The sequence below is a fragment of the Punica granatum genome, chromosome 3 (genome assembly GCF_007655135.1).
Source record: "Punica granatum isolate Tunisia-2019 chromosome 3, ASM765513v2, whole genome shotgun sequence".
Classification (NCBI taxonomy): Eukaryota; Viridiplantae; Streptophyta; class Magnoliopsida; order Myrtales; family Lythraceae; genus Punica; species Punica granatum.
In genome coordinates this window covers 30,495,579-30,512,960 of record NC_045129.1, presented here as the reverse complement: position 1 = coordinate 30,512,960, position 17,382 = coordinate 30,495,579, and the positions used below count along the sequence as shown (strand labels likewise).

The 17,382-nt window shown below is 39.9% G+C and overlaps 2 protein-coding genes across 4 annotated transcripts; one reads left to right on the top strand and one right to left on the bottom strand.

Annotated features, from left to right (window-relative positions):
• The first annotated feature begins 2,564 nt into the window (after window positions 1-2,564).
• On the top strand, window positions 2,565-8,009 carry LOC116199244 (protein-tyrosine sulfotransferase). 3 transcript variants are annotated; one of them, XM_031529542.1, is made up of 13 exons: window positions 2,566-2,845; window positions 3,524-3,597; window positions 4,018-4,183; window positions 4,274-4,345; window positions 4,854-4,992; window positions 5,435-5,575; window positions 5,885-5,989; window positions 6,108-6,258; window positions 6,738-6,784; window positions 6,865-6,930; window positions 7,027-7,146; window positions 7,264-7,398; window positions 7,625-8,009. In XM_031529542.1, the coding sequence occupies exons 2-13, from the start codon at window positions 3,537-3,539 to the stop codon at window positions 7,763-7,765; spliced, it is 1,344 nt and encodes a 447-aa protein (XP_031385402.1). In that variant the 5' UTR covers window positions 2,566-2,845; window positions 3,524-3,536; the 3' UTR covers window positions 7,766-8,009. The 3 variants fall into 3 exon arrangements, with proteins under 3 accessions (XP_031385401.1, XP_031385402.1, XP_031385400.1); XM_031529540.1 differs by having other exon boundaries at window positions 4,854-5,142; XM_031529541.1 differs by lacking the exon at window positions 5,885-5,989 and having other exon boundaries at window positions 2,565-2,845; window positions 4,854-5,142.
• Window positions 8,010-8,474: 465 nt separating this feature from the next.
• LOC116199243 (serine/threonine-protein phosphatase 6 regulatory subunit 3) lies at window positions 8,475-15,597 on the bottom strand. The gene is made up of 19 exons (XM_031529539.1): window positions 15,216-15,597; window positions 14,489-14,592; window positions 14,221-14,307; window positions 14,052-14,127; window positions 13,873-13,947; window positions 13,726-13,779; window positions 13,336-13,395; window positions 12,918-13,034; window positions 12,653-12,747; window positions 12,353-12,561; window positions 12,098-12,195; window positions 11,873-11,976; window positions 11,555-11,720; window positions 11,201-11,323; window positions 10,766-10,848; window positions 10,126-10,267; window positions 9,997-10,023; window positions 9,763-9,833; window positions 8,475-9,680 (listed from the first exon to the last, which is right to left on the bottom strand). The coding sequence occupies exons 1-19, from the start codon at window positions 15,252-15,254 to the stop codon at window positions 8,840-8,842; spliced, it is 2,571 nt and encodes an 856-aa protein (XP_031385399.1). The 5' UTR covers window positions 15,255-15,597; the 3' UTR covers window positions 8,475-8,839.
• Between the last annotated feature and the right edge of the window lie 1,785 nt (window positions 15,598-17,382).

Here is a 17,382-nt window from a genome sequence, read left to right as displayed (position 1 = left end):
AATGTTAATTTCCCGAGTCTATGAGGCAAGACTCCATTTAAATATTGCCAATAATGGGTCCATGTGAATTTGAATCAAATATTGTCTTAGTTTTCAAATATTGCTCGATGGTTTTCTGCACTATGTGAATATCCGAGCTTAGTGGGGGGGGTGGGGGGGGGAGGTGATGCGGTGACTTGCGATTGCCATTTCATTTTCCTTTCCCTTTTTTTTTTTAATGAAAGACATTATTATATTAAGGAAAAAATACAAAAACCCGTATTGTGATTTGAGTTTGAAACAAATTGAATTATGTGATTTTTTTTGGGACAACTAACACCATGCGGTTCACTTGGTGAAATATAATGGACATCACCATTAATTTTTTCGTCGCGTCTAGTCCTCAAACTTTTCTTTTTGCCATTATTACCTTCAAACTTTCAACTTTTTTTTTCAATTTGATCCTAAAAATCGAAAAAAAAATGGAAGGTGGGGAGGGGGAAGGGCCATCGGTCGGCGATCCCAACCCCACCACCAAGGTCGCATGCACCCACAGAGAATGCCGACTACCATGGAGGTGGGGTCTGGGGCTACGGCCCCCAATTGACGATCCCGACCTTACCCTCAATGTTTCCGGTGTCCTCTGTGGGTGTCAGCAACCTCGGTGGTGGGATCGGGGTCATCAACCAGCAACCCAAGCCCCTTTCCTTCTTTTTTTTTTCAAATTTTAGGATCAAATTGCAAAAAAAAAAGGTTAAAAGTTTGATGGTAATAATAAAATAAGAAAAGTTCCAGAAGTAATGAATAAATTAACGGTGAGATCCATTATGTCTCGCGAAATAAATCACACAGTATTATTTATCCCTAGAAAAACTACGGGCTGCAATTTATCTTAAACTCAAATCACGATGGGAGTTTTTGTACATTTTCCTTACTATCGTCGGACTTTCGGCACCATAATTTATATATATATATATATATATATATAATATCTTGTCTAAATTGGAGAAAAAGTGGGTGGGCCCAAAAGCCAACGTAAGCGCCCACATCCCATAGAGAGCCCAATACCAGAAATGAAAGGCTCGCCACCGCACCACCTCATGAGTCATGTCATGTCATGTCCCCCTATCTACACATCACACCATTATCAACATCATCTAACAACGCTCCCACATTTTAACATTAACAACGCTCTCCAAGTTTTAAATGCAAAAACCTTTAGATGGCTTTCAATGCTGCTGGGAATTTATCCGGTTCATTATCATCTCGGCATCGTTGGATCAACATTTAAGAATAAAGAATAAAGCCAATGTTAGTTTAACGGCTAAGAAATCGTCCATCTAAGGCATGGTAAAATTATTCATTTCTTTTAGTGGTGGTTTTGATTGTAGGTTATGACGAATTATGAACCAATGAATTATAAAAGGTCATGAAGAGTGCATAACTCACTCCTCCATAACTCGCTATAACCCGCAATCCAAATAAGCACCGACAATGCTTTATTCATTCTTTCGAAGCCTTTCAACTACCTTGAGATAGATACATGCCAATTCCATGAATTTTGTTTGAAACCATTCCGTGTAATATACACGACACCGGTCTAATTTAATCTTTCATTACGTGACTAATTGATGTAAGCGAAGCCTTACCACTGAAATCCTCTTTAGGTTTATGAATAACAACTGGATGATACTCAATGTCCAAGCAAAAAAAAAAAAAAAGGGCGATACTCAATAAGTTTCTCACAATTCGGTTGATGAATCTGTGGTCAACTTTCCATATTCTCACAATTGCGTTCACTCGTTTACTGCAATCTGTTTATTACAATTTTATTTATTCCTCCTTAATTACCTGATAATAATATGCGATTGATTGTAGTTGGATAAAACTTTCAACCCAACTCATTTATCCCAATAATAATAGTAATAATAATATCTCTACCGAAAAAAAGAAAATAATAACAATCAACCCAACTCAATCTAAAGTCATTCTATCAATTAAGATCACGAGTCTTGCTAGCATGACTCTGTGTCATGTGAAACATGTATATGGCTGTCAGATGCATTGCATGAGATGGGTCTGTACGGGCCCCAAGCGCATTTGACGGCCTTGGATGCTTATACCACATGACGCAGAGTCGTATTAGAATTCTCATAAGATCATTGGTAATTTAAATTTAATTTAAATAAATTTTCACTTTTAAAATTATTAATAATGTTATGCTGCTATGTTTACATGGCTCGATAATGTTACTTCACCTGTAATTTTGCCGGTAATCTAAATAGTAATCTACTTCAACCAAATATAATAATCCACAAGAATTACCTCATACATAATGCCCTCTTAAAATTGATTGGTGTGATTAAGTTCGAGTCTTCAGAAGCGCACTTATTAAGAGGGAGAATAATTGCAATACTCAATTTTCAGAACTAGATTAGTCACGATCTATTAAACTTTTGGATAGCGGAGTATATATCGAAAAAAAATGGCGTGGTAATCTTACCAGTTTACCTTGGTCAACCATTGACTAAAAAAGTCAAAAAGAAAATGTTCCCTTTGCGTTCGCCCTCTCGCATCTCTAATCAAATCAAAAACACGCTTTTCCGTTTTGGAGACGGAGCATTGATTGGTGGTTCCGTCAAGAAAGAATAAAAGGGGGTCTCTCCCTTGGCGGCTGAGATTCTTCCCGGCATCAAATTCCCGCCGTTTGGATGCCGAGAAGACTCGCCGCCGATCCCCGACGAGACGACCGGAACTGCGTCATCGCGTCTGGAAGGATCCGAGTGGGCCCCGGGGATCGCGGACACGCTGTCCCCTGCAGAGTCCGAGGGAATTTATGAGCACGAGATCCCGATTCCCGGTACAGGTAGGGCCGTGTCCCTTCTCAGTGTTCCCGATTCTGTCAATGGGGGGTAGTGGGCTTGTCTCTCTGCTTATTGCAGCTATCGACATGCTTCGGTTTTGTTGCCGTCTGTTGGGTTCCGTTCTCTATCTGGGTCACTCCATTTCTTGAATGCATTCGAGACTCCCTCTGCTTGGTTTTCCTTCCGTCCTGCCGAGAGGGTTTTGGTTAAGGGTTCCTTCTCTTCCCCATTTCTGAGCATTGAGAAAGTATAAAATTGATGTCTTGATGCTGCCTGTCTTCTTCTCTTGGCACCGCTGCGTGCTTTTAGGATTTGAAAGCGTACCTTTCCTGTGTTCTGTTTTCTTTTTCCTTAGTCATTTACTCCTAAACAATTTCCTTTGTATAATTTAATCGTCTGTATATGTCCGACAGGAATTCCGCAAGAACCGATGTTAATTTTCATAATTTTCATCGCCTACATATCCAGAAGTATCTGAAAGAGATGATTTTGTAACAGCTGGTGTTCGGTTTTTAACACATATATAGAGTTAGATATATATACACATTTATATAGAATAAGAAAACTGAAAATAATTTAATGTGGTGTTTTGGGTTTCTTCAGTTACAAGACTGATCACTATTAGTTGAGATTTCCACTTAACAAGTGCCCCCTTGTTGTCTTTTTCTTTCATCTTCCAGGGGCTGCAGTAGGATGGGCCTGATGGTTTCTACTCTGCTGAAGTTGGCAGCATTATTGATTCTTCTGGGATTGAGTATGTATTTCTTGCTATCCGATTCAAGTGTTCCCCTCATTGACGTATATTTGTTTTGTGGCCAGTAACTAGTGATTGATGATTTTATATTCTTATTCTGGATTCAGTTTGGTTTTAATAGATAAGTGATAGCAGCTATATATAATTCAAGAGGCTGCTTTCATTGTTGACTTGCACCGACCTGGGGTCTTAAGTATTTGTCGTAGGTTGTAGTAAATAGTTATAAAGGCATGATAGCCAGAATAATTCTTTAAATATATGATTGAATTCAGATTCTTTTAGGAACTGTGATGGGGATTCTAATGAGCTTTTGTTTATCCAAATTCATTTTCAATTATTTATAGAGTGTGTCCTGTATTTTTCCCTTGCCTCTATTTGTTTATTTAGATGCTGACTCCAGATTTACTCTTCTTTTATCAGCTAATGCTTCTCCCGACAAATTCAACTTTGGCCATTGTGAAAAAATTGTGAAAAGGTGGGCAAGTTCTGCAGTGAATCAAGAAGCTAAAGCAGATGCACACACGTTGCGTGATTTGCTGTTCTTTCTCCATGTTCCAAGAACCGGAGGGCGGACATACTTTCACTGGTAATCTTCTGTTTATTGGGAGAATGAGTCTGATCATCTGTCAAGTTCGTCGGCAATAATATCTGGTTTTCTTTTATTGTTGACTTGCAGTTTCTTGAAGAAGCTGTACTCTAATTCTCAGGAATGTCCCCGTTCATATGATAAGCTGCGTTTCGATCCCAGGTACAAATTCATCTGTTGGCGTACATTCAGCTGCACCGTGTGTTTGTTATTACAGGCTCATCAACTGATTCTCTTTTCAGAGTATTTAATATGTTTTTTAGCATGATAATGCACTCATGATGGTTGATAATTTGTATCTTAAAAAATGATATGACTTTACTATTGGTCTTGCTTTTATTGGAGTTTTACGCAATAAATGGAAGTATAGGTATTAACTCAGAAAGATAGAATCTCTGCACATGATAGACACTCCACACAAAGACAGTCTCTTACCTATTCTTTTTCCTGCAAAGTGAGTTGATATATGGATAATTTCCAGATGCGTTTTAAGGTTCAAGAATTGCGATGCCTGAATTTAAGTTCATTTTTTCTTTACTCAGTAAAATTTTGGTTGTCATTTGAGTCAAAAAGTTTTGCTTCTGCTCAAAAGTGTCTTCTTAGTTTTCCTTCAAATCTTGGGTTAACAAAGTTTACAAAAAGTTACAGTGCCCTTCTGTTCTATGTGCAGCAAGGCGAAGTGCAGGTTATTGGTGAATCATGATGACTATAGCATGATGTCCAAACTTCCAGACGAAAGAACTTCTGTGGTGACAATACTAAGAAACCCGGTTGACCGTGTTTTTAGTACTTACGAATTCTCAGTAGAGGTAGCAGCTAGATTTTTGGTGCATCCTAATTTGACTTCGGCAACGAATATGGCTAGACGTTTGCGTGCTAAAACAAAAGGAGTTAGTACTCTGGATATATGGCCTTGGAAATATCTGGTGCCTTGGATGAGAGAAGACTTATTTGCTAGGGTATGAATGTATTAGAACTCTTGTGCTTTACATTCTACTTCATTAACATTTTCTTTATTCAAAAGGAGAATGTACATATGGTTTGGTTGAGGCATTCTGTTCTTGTCTCCCCATTTGCATATGCTTAAACGATCTGAAAACTGTATACTCTTGCATGAACCAATGGGACTGCCGATGGCATATAGGTTCATCTTAATAAGATCCACTATTTCTAAATATTTTCATATATTCTTTTGCATTGGTTTTCTAATCCAATATATTCTTTGATACATTGTATGATCCTTCTGTACAGAGAGATGCTCGAAGAAGGAATGGCCCAATTGAGGTCGAGGGCAATGACCCGTATGACATGGAGGAGATGGTTATGCCGTTGCATGATTATATCAATGACCCAATTGCTCGAGACATTATTCACAATGGCGCTACTTTCCAAGTAAGTGAGTTTTCCTTTTTAGAGTTCTTTATGTGATAGTTATTATAATTCATTTGCAGACAGTTTGGTAGGTCATCTGATGACAATCATTTCTTTTTGGAGTACCTTGAATTTAATTATGTACATTTCTGCTCTGAGGAGGTAAAAAGGATATACAAAGTAGCCATGAGATATTCATCAAAAAACAAAAAAGGTAGCCTTGCAATGCTACTCTTTCATCAGAAGACTTTACAGGATAGATTTTGGGAAGAACATCCTTCTGGTTATTAACTAGTTATTGGGTGTCACTTTCTGCATTTTTATTAACAGGTTGCAGGACTTACAAATAATTCTTATTTCACCGATGCACATGAAGTACGCCATTGTATTATGCAGTATAAAGAACTTGGTGATTATGCCCTTGCAGTTGCAAAGGTATATAGAGAGGAATGTTAAGGTTATGAGCAAGCACTGTTGCCTGACATTGTTTTTCGAATCTTCTTTTTTTGCTTCTTATGGCGGCAATCATGGTAGATACTTGTCAATCTTGCAGAAGAGGTTGGATAATATGCTATATGTTGGTCTAACTGAAGAGCATCGCGAATCTGCTACTATGTTTGCAAATGTGGTCGGTGCACAAGTGATTTCACAATTGAAATCAACAAAACCTGGTGCAGCGACTGCTGCTGCTGAGGAAACATCAGGTTGGTACTTTCTGAACTTTTTTTTTTTAACCTTTTTTCCAATTCTCTTCGGGGGTTTTATCCAATGGTTGGCATGACATTTGGTACAAACAGTTGGTGTGGGCAAGTACACTTAAATGACTGATGCGCCCAGTAGTTATTCTTTTCCTCCTTGGTTACGATCTGAATTTCTGATAGAGGGCTTCACCATGTATCACCTAAGAAAATGAAGGAAATATAGCACTTTTGACAATCCTTCTTGAGCTTACTTTTCTCTCAAAGTGAATTTGCCATGGATGTGTCTATTGCAAGTTCTTGGGAGCTAATCAGAAGAACAGGAAAATCCGTAGTTCTCTTATATGCGGATCATTCTTCTCTGCCTTTTTAACGTCTATTTAATTTCTGGTTTTGAACTGCCACTGGATGAGGTGATTCCTTCTCTTTTCAGTTGAGCATGAAACAGTCTAATATATCCATAAATTATGTACCATTTGCTGCAGAACAAAGCACTATATTGGATCCTGAGCCTGATGATGGACAGAGTCAGGTAAGCTGTTCTTGCAATTTTTTTGTCTATGTAACAAATATTCAAAACTGAGTTGCAGTCACTTTCATTATATCCACTAGAATACTACATCAGAGCAGGAGAATGGGATATCTACACCAGGAAATGCGGAAACTGGTAAAGGCAATGTAAGCAAACAATAAATAGAGATGCCTGTCTTTTCTATGAGAAAGTATCCTTAGGAATGGATAGGTAACTTAGTATTTTTCTTCTATCTATGTTAGATGACTGTGAATAAGCTTATGGGAGCTTATGAAAGCTGCATATCTACTCTGAGAAAGTCCCAATCGCGTCGGCGTGTCACTTCCTTAAAGCACATCGCTCCTGCTAACTTCACAAAGGAGGTATTACATTTTTTTTTATTGACTCATCTAAGCATCTTTCACATTGCCAATTTAGTTCTGGCTATTTTTATATCTCTTTGTTGAACAATGCCAACTCCATTTGGGACTTTTACGTAGGCACGGCTTCATGTCTCCGCAGCAGTTCTTCGGGAGATAAAGTCACTTAATAGCCTTGATTTGGAGCTCTATGAGTATGCGCAGGAGATTTTCGCCAAGCAACACAGCCTCTCCAACCAAAAACTGCTTACCACAGTTAAGGAGACGACTTTACCCCTAAATCAATTGTTTCTTAAAGCAAAACAGATAAATCGAGTGAACATTATGCTTGTGGTGGACTAAGTTGCTTCTTGTAGGTTAATGAGCTGCTCTGCTGCTATGATGATGTCCATGGTCCCCTTTTTTTTTATATATACTTATAATAATAATAATAATAATAATAATAATAATATCCTTATGTATGCTCAAATATATTTTGCAGGAAAGCTTTGGCGGCATTATAAGCAGTTCATACAGCATCACCCCTTGGAATCTCGTCTTGTTGGCGTCACCACTTATCTTGCTTGTCTTGTTTATTTTTGCATTTGTAAGAGCCAGGAGAACGTCAAAAATTAAGATATGAATTTAAATTTGCTCGAGGGGTTTTCAGAATCGATGAGCATGTTCAAAAAGCTTCGGGATATCATATATCCCTCCCCTCACGGTATGTGTTCACGGTTATGATACTTGGGATGTTGATGATAGGGTGGAAAGTTTTGGTAGTCTTCGCATCCACGCCTTAAGGCTTGTATTTTAGGTTTCTTGGATCTTACTTTTATTTTATTTTTCTCGGTTTGATTTGAATCAAAGAGCAGCTGAATTATGAAGTGGTCGGCCAAGTCACAAAATGAAGGGTCATTTTCTTGCTGGCGGTCCCACGTGGGCCAGAAGAACTCAGGACCAGAGTAGGCTTCGGTGGATCATGGATCTACTGATCTGGGCTGCTTTGAAGTGGGCCTGAGATAATAATGGACTAATCTGGACCAGGCCCATATGGCCCAGACCACCTACGACATGGGGCTTGTCTTCGGCCCAATTTCAGAGTAGCTGCTGCAGCCCCAAGACTTTCCAGCCCAATCTGATTGAGATCGTTGGGTCTGGCAGCTTCAGGCCCTACCTCGCAATACCTGGCCAAGTTCATACGCGATGGTCATAGCTTCTAAAATAGGCCCCGAATTTACAATAAATCCTGGGATTACGACTTACGGGGTGATCGGGTGATCTGAGACAGGCAAATTTACGAAATTAATGTTAGCCGATAAGACAAAATAAAACCATCACAAATGCAGTACTAAGTACTAATCTTAACATCTAAAGACATTATTTCGTTCCTTCAAGAATCATAAATTTCACAAACCGGATCTGTCTTGAGGGCGAAGAATTCAGGCCCAAAGAACAATTCACTAACCACGATTTAGCGTGTGCCCTAAACCATCAGTTACGAGGAAAAAGGAAACCAACCTTCAATAATTAACAGTAGAGTACAGTTGCTAATACACCACAACACCCCCAATTCACAAACCAAAATTACACTGTACATTACTAACCTGCAGACTGACCAGTCTCGCAAGATCTTCTCTGGGCAGACAATTGGGGTTTTCAAGGGACGATGGGCCGATTCATTCTCGAACCAGGTCAGGTCAAATATCACTGCATCTCACTCGAGAACAGCCACCTCTTGGTCGACCCTCCAATAGTTCGCGTCATTAAACTCCTTCATGCCCCCCTCAGCCTCTTCAGAAGCTTCCTTCTCGGGCGACTTTGGCGCAATATTCCTCTTGAGAGGGCCCGCCTCACCCACTATCCCTTCTTTGAGAGCGTGTTCCATCGCCTTCTCAGTTCCTTCCGCTTCCACGCCCACAAATTCAACATCCTCCTCGAACAGTGATGGGACGGTAGCAGACTTTTGGCTAGAGTCGCTGCCCACTGAACCATCACTAGAGCTTGCAGGGGTGATAGATCCAGCAGGGGCAAGTACCCCATTGGGTAGTGGGGATCCCGATCCTCCACTCGTGCTGAGGTCCTGTGCCACTTCGTCACTCTGGTCAGGAAGGTTTATATCGGGATCCTCAAATGGGTTCATGCTGGACCCACCGATCTGCATATCAGACGACTCACCCCACCCAACCCATTCAGGCAACGGCCTGTCCCCGAAAATGTCTTCGTTCTCAGGAATCTCAAACTTGAAGAAACCTGGGTCGTGGGAGGCACTTGCTCTCTCGTCTTGAAGGTCAGAGTCTGCCCTGAAGATGGGATCATTGCTTGGAGGTTCATTAATGGAGTGCGAATCAGAAGTTGATACACCATTGGAGGCAGCTTTGCCAGTCATGTCTTCATCCTCTCCTAAGACCACCTCATCGTCACTGCTGCTGCTGTTTCCAACATTTGCAGCTCCATTTAGGTTTATTTCGTCCATCATCTCTGCGGACGAACTGCCTAAAGTTGCAGTACCCATTCTCTCGTCTTGGAAGGCGAACCAGTTGGAGTTTGTGAACAAACTAATCCAAAATATAAAAGTCAGAAACTACAAAGATCTCGAGAAGACACTGCAGGAGTGAAGAAACGCGACAAGAAAATTACCTTCCCTGGTCATCACCCAGTCTCAAGGATGAGATAACAACTTCAGCGGATTCATCATCGAAGTACACATCCTGCATGATCAAATGTAGAAGACAGTTTAGAAATTTAGATTGGTCATGTTCATCATCCTGAACCACCTATAGCAGCTCCCAGTTCATTTTTCTCAATAACATAAAATAGGATCAGGAAAATAGAAAATAAGAAAGGAAAAGAAAAGGAATTAAGAAACATTACCTCATCATCACGATCGATAGCCCGATCCTGCACAAATGAGAAAACCCTTCAATTCAACTTAATACAACGTCTAAGGTGGTAATTGGTAATAAGTAAACTGATAGGGCTTAACTAAGGAGGAGCATGCACCTCTTCAGCTTCTTCATTTCCATAGATTTTGTAGCTAAAAGCCTGACTGAGATTATTAGCAAGGGCAGCTACATCATAGTCTCTATCATGAAGATCCTCTTCATCACTATCCTTGGTCCTATCAAGTAAAGCAGTCGGACGGCTGCATATTTGTAATGAAAAAGAGAGATCTTATTAGCATCAACAGGGATATGCCAAGAATTGAGCAAAATGCATCAGGATGCAGAGGAGAAAAATATGCTGAGAATGCCACCTAAAATGGTGTAATGCACACCTTTATTGTCAATGTAAATTCTCCCAAAGCCAACCAACCTTTCATCTCAGCAAGGGGAATAAAACTTTAAAACGGAAAAGAAAAGCCGCCACATGCCAAAGCCAAAGGGCCATGCTAATTGTAATATCAACCACAAATTCGTCACGTGATGATAAAAAATGTGTGCCCAAGGATCATCCTAGCATTTAAACTCTTTATCGTATTTTATATTTACAGATAAAAAAAATGCCCCCCTTTGCATGATATTTAGTACTTAGTAGAGTGAAACAGAACCAATAAATACACACTTAGAGCATAATGCATACTCCAATGAATTAGCAGTATCACTTTGCACAAGATGAACCCAATTAAATTTAGCAAATTTACCCGCAAGCCCAACGGAAAACATTTTCGACTGCATTACGCTCCTGCAAAACAGTAGCCTGCCATTGACCCCATTCACCATTGCCCTACAAAGAACAGAAGAATCGTGTCAATAGAGATGTTTAATCAGACTAGGATTTATGCAGACCAATTTTTCAAATAAGTTTAAGAACAATTAAAATTGCAATCAGCAGGAAAAACACGCCAAGTACTTTATCAAAGAGATAAACCAAGCAGCTCAAGCAGAATTTTTCATTTTTTGCCACAAAGTAGAAGTTGACACGAGCAAAATACGAGTTGTAACCACTGTAATTGCTAGAGCACTACCCCGAGAAATTGTTGCAGAGATCATATCACGCTGAACATTTCACATAAGCACTACAATTGTAGCTGTTTACAACTAACATAGACATAATTGCAACAATAAAAACTCCATACCTGAAGAAAATTTTGGATGCAGCTATTGCTGCTACTCATCTGGACAAGCTTGTTAGAGATTCTTGTTATGTGTCCGATATTTCCTGCTCTTGGCGCCCGTTTTCCAGGAGCAGGTAGAGTCGGCTGCATAATCAGTGAAACCCAAATCACACAAAGGTAATTGTTTCCATCTGTACAAGTAAATTTTCTATTTTGCTTCATTGATAGAGAAAATATTAACCAGCCAAATCCAGTCCTGTCACAATGATATAAAGAGAGGGCGTAATGGCAAATAGACTTGAATTCAGAAGATACACTGAAGTCAACACTATTATGTACGTATATACATCCTTATTTCGGCTCAGAAGAACTCACCTGATTAGAATCACCTGAGAGATCAGGATTTCTGTCTGTCTGTAGCATCTTTCCAAGTAAATTACATTCTACAAACAAGTGATCAACCAACCCTTCACTTTTGCTCTCCAAACATGATAATATGATACTTTCAACATGATGGTGCAGAGCATTGTTATATGGGTACCTGCATCATATCAGAAAAAGGTTCCACCTCAATTTAATCTAAATTTAAAATAATAAACAAGCGTATCTCTTGCATTTTCCGAAATAAGGAAATGCGGACTCCAAAAGATCAGGCCTCTAGTTACACATACAAGCACAAATTTACAAACTTACTCGAAGAATAGATCAAGAACTCTTTGAATGGTCCCTGAGCTGACCAATTCTTTCTCTGCAACTTCATTTCGAGATCTCATTAGCACTGCAATGAATTCTACAATCTGGCAAAACACCAAAGAAAGCAAGCAAGCAAGAAAAAAATTCTTGTGAGTAGATTTGCGAACCATATGTTGATTCCATATTCATCTCTTGCCAAAATAAAGGTAGTGACACAAAATCAACCTTTAAACGATGCTTTCCCAGAGGTGGCCTCAATTCTCCAAAAGTTGTTGGCAATATCTTCTGATCAGATGACACATTCAAAAGCATCAGCAAATCACCTGCACAACATTAATTAACTCCCAAATGAAAACCACTAAAGAGAGAACCATAGTAACTCCAGAGCTATACATTTACACTTGCAAGAGATGACAAAAACAAACAAATAGATAAATAAGCATGTACCGTAACAACCCTAAAGCACATGCCTGCACTCACCAAGTCTTGGCAGCATTGCACTGATCGTCTCTGAACTAACAGGGACTGGAGATTCATACATGTGTTGTCCACGGAAGGAATGAAACAGAGGAGACGACACTGCCGACCTTTTGGGATCAAGTAAAGAAATGCAGACTGAAAGCGAATGGACGAGGCCAGATTTTGAATGTGAGTCTTCCAATGCATGACCAAAGACTCTCTCAACAAAACTGCAGGTAACCAGAAACTTGAAAGCTTCAACAAACAATTCATATACAAGGAGGGGGGAATCATATATTAATTTTTCAATATTGTACAAACCTTTGAGAGGAAAGTTTAGTGGCAAGAGCAGATGGAGCATTTCGAGTTATAGCGCATAGTGTTTCAGCTGCATTAGCATGAACTTCAGGAGTGCACTGACCATATAAGAATTAAGTCGTCAGATTCTTACTACTGCAAACCAAGTAACTAGTAATAAAGCTTAAACATTCTTGATACTACTATTCAACATACAAGGCCAATAAAGTAGAACTACATTTTCAGCAACTTTTCTACTACACTCATAATAACTGAAATTGGCACTTACCGAAGGATTTAGTTTGTCGACAATCATCTCTAACAAGTCGCTATCAGCTAACCATTGCATCACATCCAAAAAGTTCGGATATACATGGTCGTCAGCACCTACTAATCGAACCAATACCTGCCACAGAAATCGTCTCACTACACATATAGATGGAAAATTACTCAGGACGTCCAAGAGCATTGATGCATAGAATATATAGTTCAAGTGAGGCAGCTCAAGCAATAATTTATGATGTTTCGGACTTAATTTAGGTTTTTTATCTCTGTCATAAACAGGCACTGACCCAACAGCTGTCCATTACACCAATCAATCAAATTATGCCAGCAGCCAGAGCTTCATCGACAACTTGGATCACAATCAATTGCATACACAAGTCCCATAAACATGAACAAAAGTAAACGAGGAAATAATCAGTTACCTCCATAATGGATGTAATTCCTATCAAATCGACCAACTGACGAAACACATCTTGATGGGCCTGCAAAATATAACGGGTGCACATTGAAATTTACACAGGAAGACACATTGCGATTCCAAATATATCAAGGTTCAGTAGCAACACTATACACAAAAAAGAAGTGCAAAATTTAGCATGTATAGCATCTCTACAAATACATAAAATTCAAATTTTAATACGTCTACATGTCTTCAGATACAGTAAAGACTGACAGTTGTCAACAAAGTTTGTTATAAGTAAACAAACTGCTAACTACACAACTTTGCAACACAAACTCTTGTGAGAGATCCCTTCAGCTAAAAAAGCTACCATAACAGTCCTAATTCTTTTGACTGCTATACATTTGCTCACCTGAACATAATTCATGAGCACAACTGTCTTCCGCAACATGAGGCATATAACCACCTACATTCCACATAAAACAGAACACATTGGAATTTATGAACAAGAGGTGAACAAGAGTTGTAGAAGAGAAAATCTAGTGCAGTTACACCAAACCTTGCTGAAATACCCAGCAAGCGAGGCACTATGAGGCCGGTCTGGATTCAAGAAGGAGAAAAGCAAGTCCATTAACTGCATTTGCAGAAAAGCAATAAAACATCAGAACAATATGTCACGTGTAGCAACTTCTACAGAGAATAGGTAAAGAATTATGATGAGACTCGTGAGAAAAGTACTTCTTCTTCCTCCACCAAGGCCTTGAGAATAACATCAATCTCACATGTAAAGATCTCGCAGGCAATGAAAGGGAACCTGAAATAATGACAAATTTGACAACTTCAGCAATGAAAGACGATACAGATATACATGGAACAGTTATAATATATATGAGGTAAGAATATATACTTGAAGGCACGTTTGCTATCAGCATCCTCTGGAGGTTCTTCAACAACATAACGTAACAACTGCTCCACCTGCGTCCTATCCCGTAGGCTGCAAATAAGAAATCACAGTAAGTACCGAGGATCAGCATCCAATCCATTACGACAGAATCATGATCCAATAATGTGGCATCTAACTGGTTGGCCTATACTAGAAACTCAAGCGATCATAGATATGATGGTGGCATAAGAAAACTGGAAAATTGCAGTTGAAGGAAGAGTGGAAAACTGACAAATTAATGAGACGGCTGTTTAACGCCTTGCACTCTTGTATGATCTCTTCTTCATCCAAAAGCTCTTCCAAAGTGAAATTTTCCTTGTCAAGGATCGATTCCACCTACAGTGTATAAGCATCAAAGCGTGAGAAGGTTAAAAACATCAAGAAGCTGCGGAGTGCCTTCACCGCAATCCCAAAAGATGTTACTTAATAATTCACATAAAGCCGCTACAATTTTTCCAAGAAAAACGGTACTAAATCTAAAATCCACAATCATCCACAATGGGAAAATAAATGAAATTTCTGTTCCCATCCCCTACTCCATGTTGCATTTCAAAGTAGCTCCTACTGAAGTGGCACCAACAACGTGACGACAGAATGACAAGCACAACGTGACATCTTCAAGAATCGCGACAAATGATCATTTACAGATCGACTTAAGCACAACAGGATAGGGTCAACACAACCACGAGCACAACAAGGACAATTCAAACGCTCAACAAAGCAGTGAGACCAAATTGGGATGTATCTAAACACTAAGCAGCCATTAAATCAGCAGGCGAGCTCCTAAGTAATCGAAAGCACAGTTAGAACTTATCAAGCTGCTATAATACTGCAAGGAAGTCGCCCAGATTGCAACCTGCTGAGGTAGCAACTAGCAACACAAACCTACAGTCTCGGCGCGGGGAGAAGCTCAAACGTTACCGAGAGGGAGCGAGAGAGGGAGAGAGAAATTGGCTTACGGGAGAGGGGGCGGACAGAGCAGTGAGCTTCCAAAACATCTTCGAGGCAGCAGGACGGAGGCCGGAGCTGAGGGAGGGAGGGAGGGGGGAGGATTAGATCCACAAAGCCCTAGAGAGAGAGAGAGAGAGAGAGATACGGAGGAATCAGGGCGCTGTTACTGTTAGGACAAGGAGGGGAAGGGGAGCTCGAGAGAGCGTTAATGGAGGCTGAGGGAGAGAGAGAGAGAGAGAGAGAGAGCTCGAAACGAAACCCTGATTTCGTGGGAGAGATCGAAAACGAGCTGGGCCGTGAAGATCGAAGAGAGAGAAGAAAATCGAAGGAAAGAGGAAAAAAAAAGAGAAAAATGAAAGAAAGAAGGCAATTATCGTCCCTCCGTTTAGTTTTCGTTTCTTCTCTCCCCCGTTTTTCATAATCTTATATATATCCATTTTTATTTTTATTGGCGTACGCTATGATATCTAGGAGCTTAATATATTTCAGTTAATTCAGTTCGAATAAAACTCTTTCGATGCGTATTTTTTTATTCACAAGTCTCGGAAGCCCGCTACCATATTTGAAAAGAAATTGCCGCTTCACCTTAGAACCAATTCAACGTTAGTTATTTTCTTTTTTTTAACTTATTATTAGTTATTAATTAACTTTATTATTCACTTGTTGCTGCTGCGGCAATGTAGCAGAAACGAATCAATAGAATTATTTCTTTTCTTATCTTAAAAAACAAATTATATAACAATAAAAAAAAACAGAGAGAGAAAGTACAAATGAAACATGCAGTATTTGCAAATTCCATTTTCACCATATTTTTGGTAGTTCGTGTTCAGCATCTTCTCGTCTCTCATCCTCTTCTGTCATAATTTTACAAATTACGCAGTTCGTGATATCTGCAATAAACACGCTCCTTTATCAAATCTCATTTGCTGAAAAGTGAGAAAATTTATGAGTCATTCTACTAGATCTCGTCGTAAGAACAACCGAATCCAAATATTAAAGATATGTTTGAATTTTATGATAATGAAATAGACGATGGCCAAATTCAAGAAATTGGCTGGAGAGCAGTCAAGAAAGAGGAAAAAAAGGGTAAAACGAGAGAAAACGAAAAGTCAAGGGGGATTGCCAAAGGGAACCACAAGAAAAGGAAAACCGGTGGGAGTCGTTTTCCGTTTAGTTGAATGATGAAGTTCTCCGTTTGGGTTCATCGCGTTGATTCAAAATGCGGATGCCGATTATTATTATTATTATTATTATTAAAGACCCAAACACAATGACGTGTTTGCCCTTCCCCCATGCTGCCCCACTAACGTAACGTTACCCGGCGGTCCCACATTGGCTCCCTCCCTCCCTCCACTTATCCACTCACTATATATAAGCACATTTCATGCACCCGGTCCACGGGCTCCTACACGACCAACTCGTCGAACCGCTGATCGCACATGAATTGAATTCCCGACCGTGATTCGTACGTATGATTTACGTGCCACGCGAGGTTTCATTCATGTCATCTTACTCGCGTTGGCGATGCACTGGACACGAATATGAGGGTATGGGTAAGTCCAAACATAGTAAGGTGAGGGTCCCACCACACGTGAGTTTTGTTCTGGATTTATAGGGCTTTTGTGCTCCGCCCGAGAAGCCACGTGAGTGGGCCTGAGCTCAGGCTGAGGCAGCCGTCCGGTTGCGTAAGGGAAGGTGTATGCACCCGCTTCATCTACGTGGAGCGGATTTGAGCTGGAACTCTGACCAATCATCACGGGACATGTTTCTCCCATAATGCCCCTTAGATGCACATACAAGCCACGTGTTCCTTGCATCTCCGCTCGTGGGAATCCACGTGGGCCCCGTGAAGTGCACTTTACAGAATCTTCGCCCCGTTGGGCCTGGCCCATATCGAATGGTGGACATCACATATGGGCTTAATTTTGATAGCATAGGCCCGAAACTATGGGACTAACCGTCGGCTAAATATCGGCCGTTCATGTATACTCCATCATTTCTGTCAATTTAAGAAAGATATTATCACGTTATTCACGTGTTTCATCGCTTGTATTCTCCTTAGCAATAGCCTTTTCAATTTTCTCGGTTACAGTAAAAGTCAAGTGGATACTGAGGCTGCGTTTGATTTCATAGTGAAATTTTAATTTTAAAAAAGAGTAGTATAAATAGGGTTTA

Coding starts and splice junctions, on each gene's coding strand:
- LOC116199244 (XM_031529540.1), top strand. CDS start 3,537: ATGGGCCTGATGGTTTCTACTCTGCTGAAGTTGGCAGCATTATTGATT. Junction 3,598..4,017: donor ATTGATTCTTCTGGGATTGA/GTATGTATTTCT, acceptor TTCTTTTATCAG/CTAATGCTTCTCCCGACAAA. Junction 4,346..4,853: donor AAGCTGCGTTTCGATCCCAG/GTACAAATTCAT, acceptor TTCTATGTGCAG/CAAGGCGAAGTGCAGGTTAT.
- LOC116199243 (XM_031529539.1), bottom strand. CDS start 15,254: ATGTTTTGGAAGCTCACTGCTCTGTCCGCCCCCTCTCCC. Junction 12,562..12,652: donor ACTAAACTTTCCTCTCAAAG/GTTTGTACAATA, acceptor GGTTACCTGCAG/TTTTGTTGAGAGAGTCTTTG. Junction 11,324..11,554: donor TCTCAGGTGATTCTAATCAG/GTGAGTTCTTCT, acceptor CTGATTATGCAG/CCGACTCTACCTGCTCCTGG.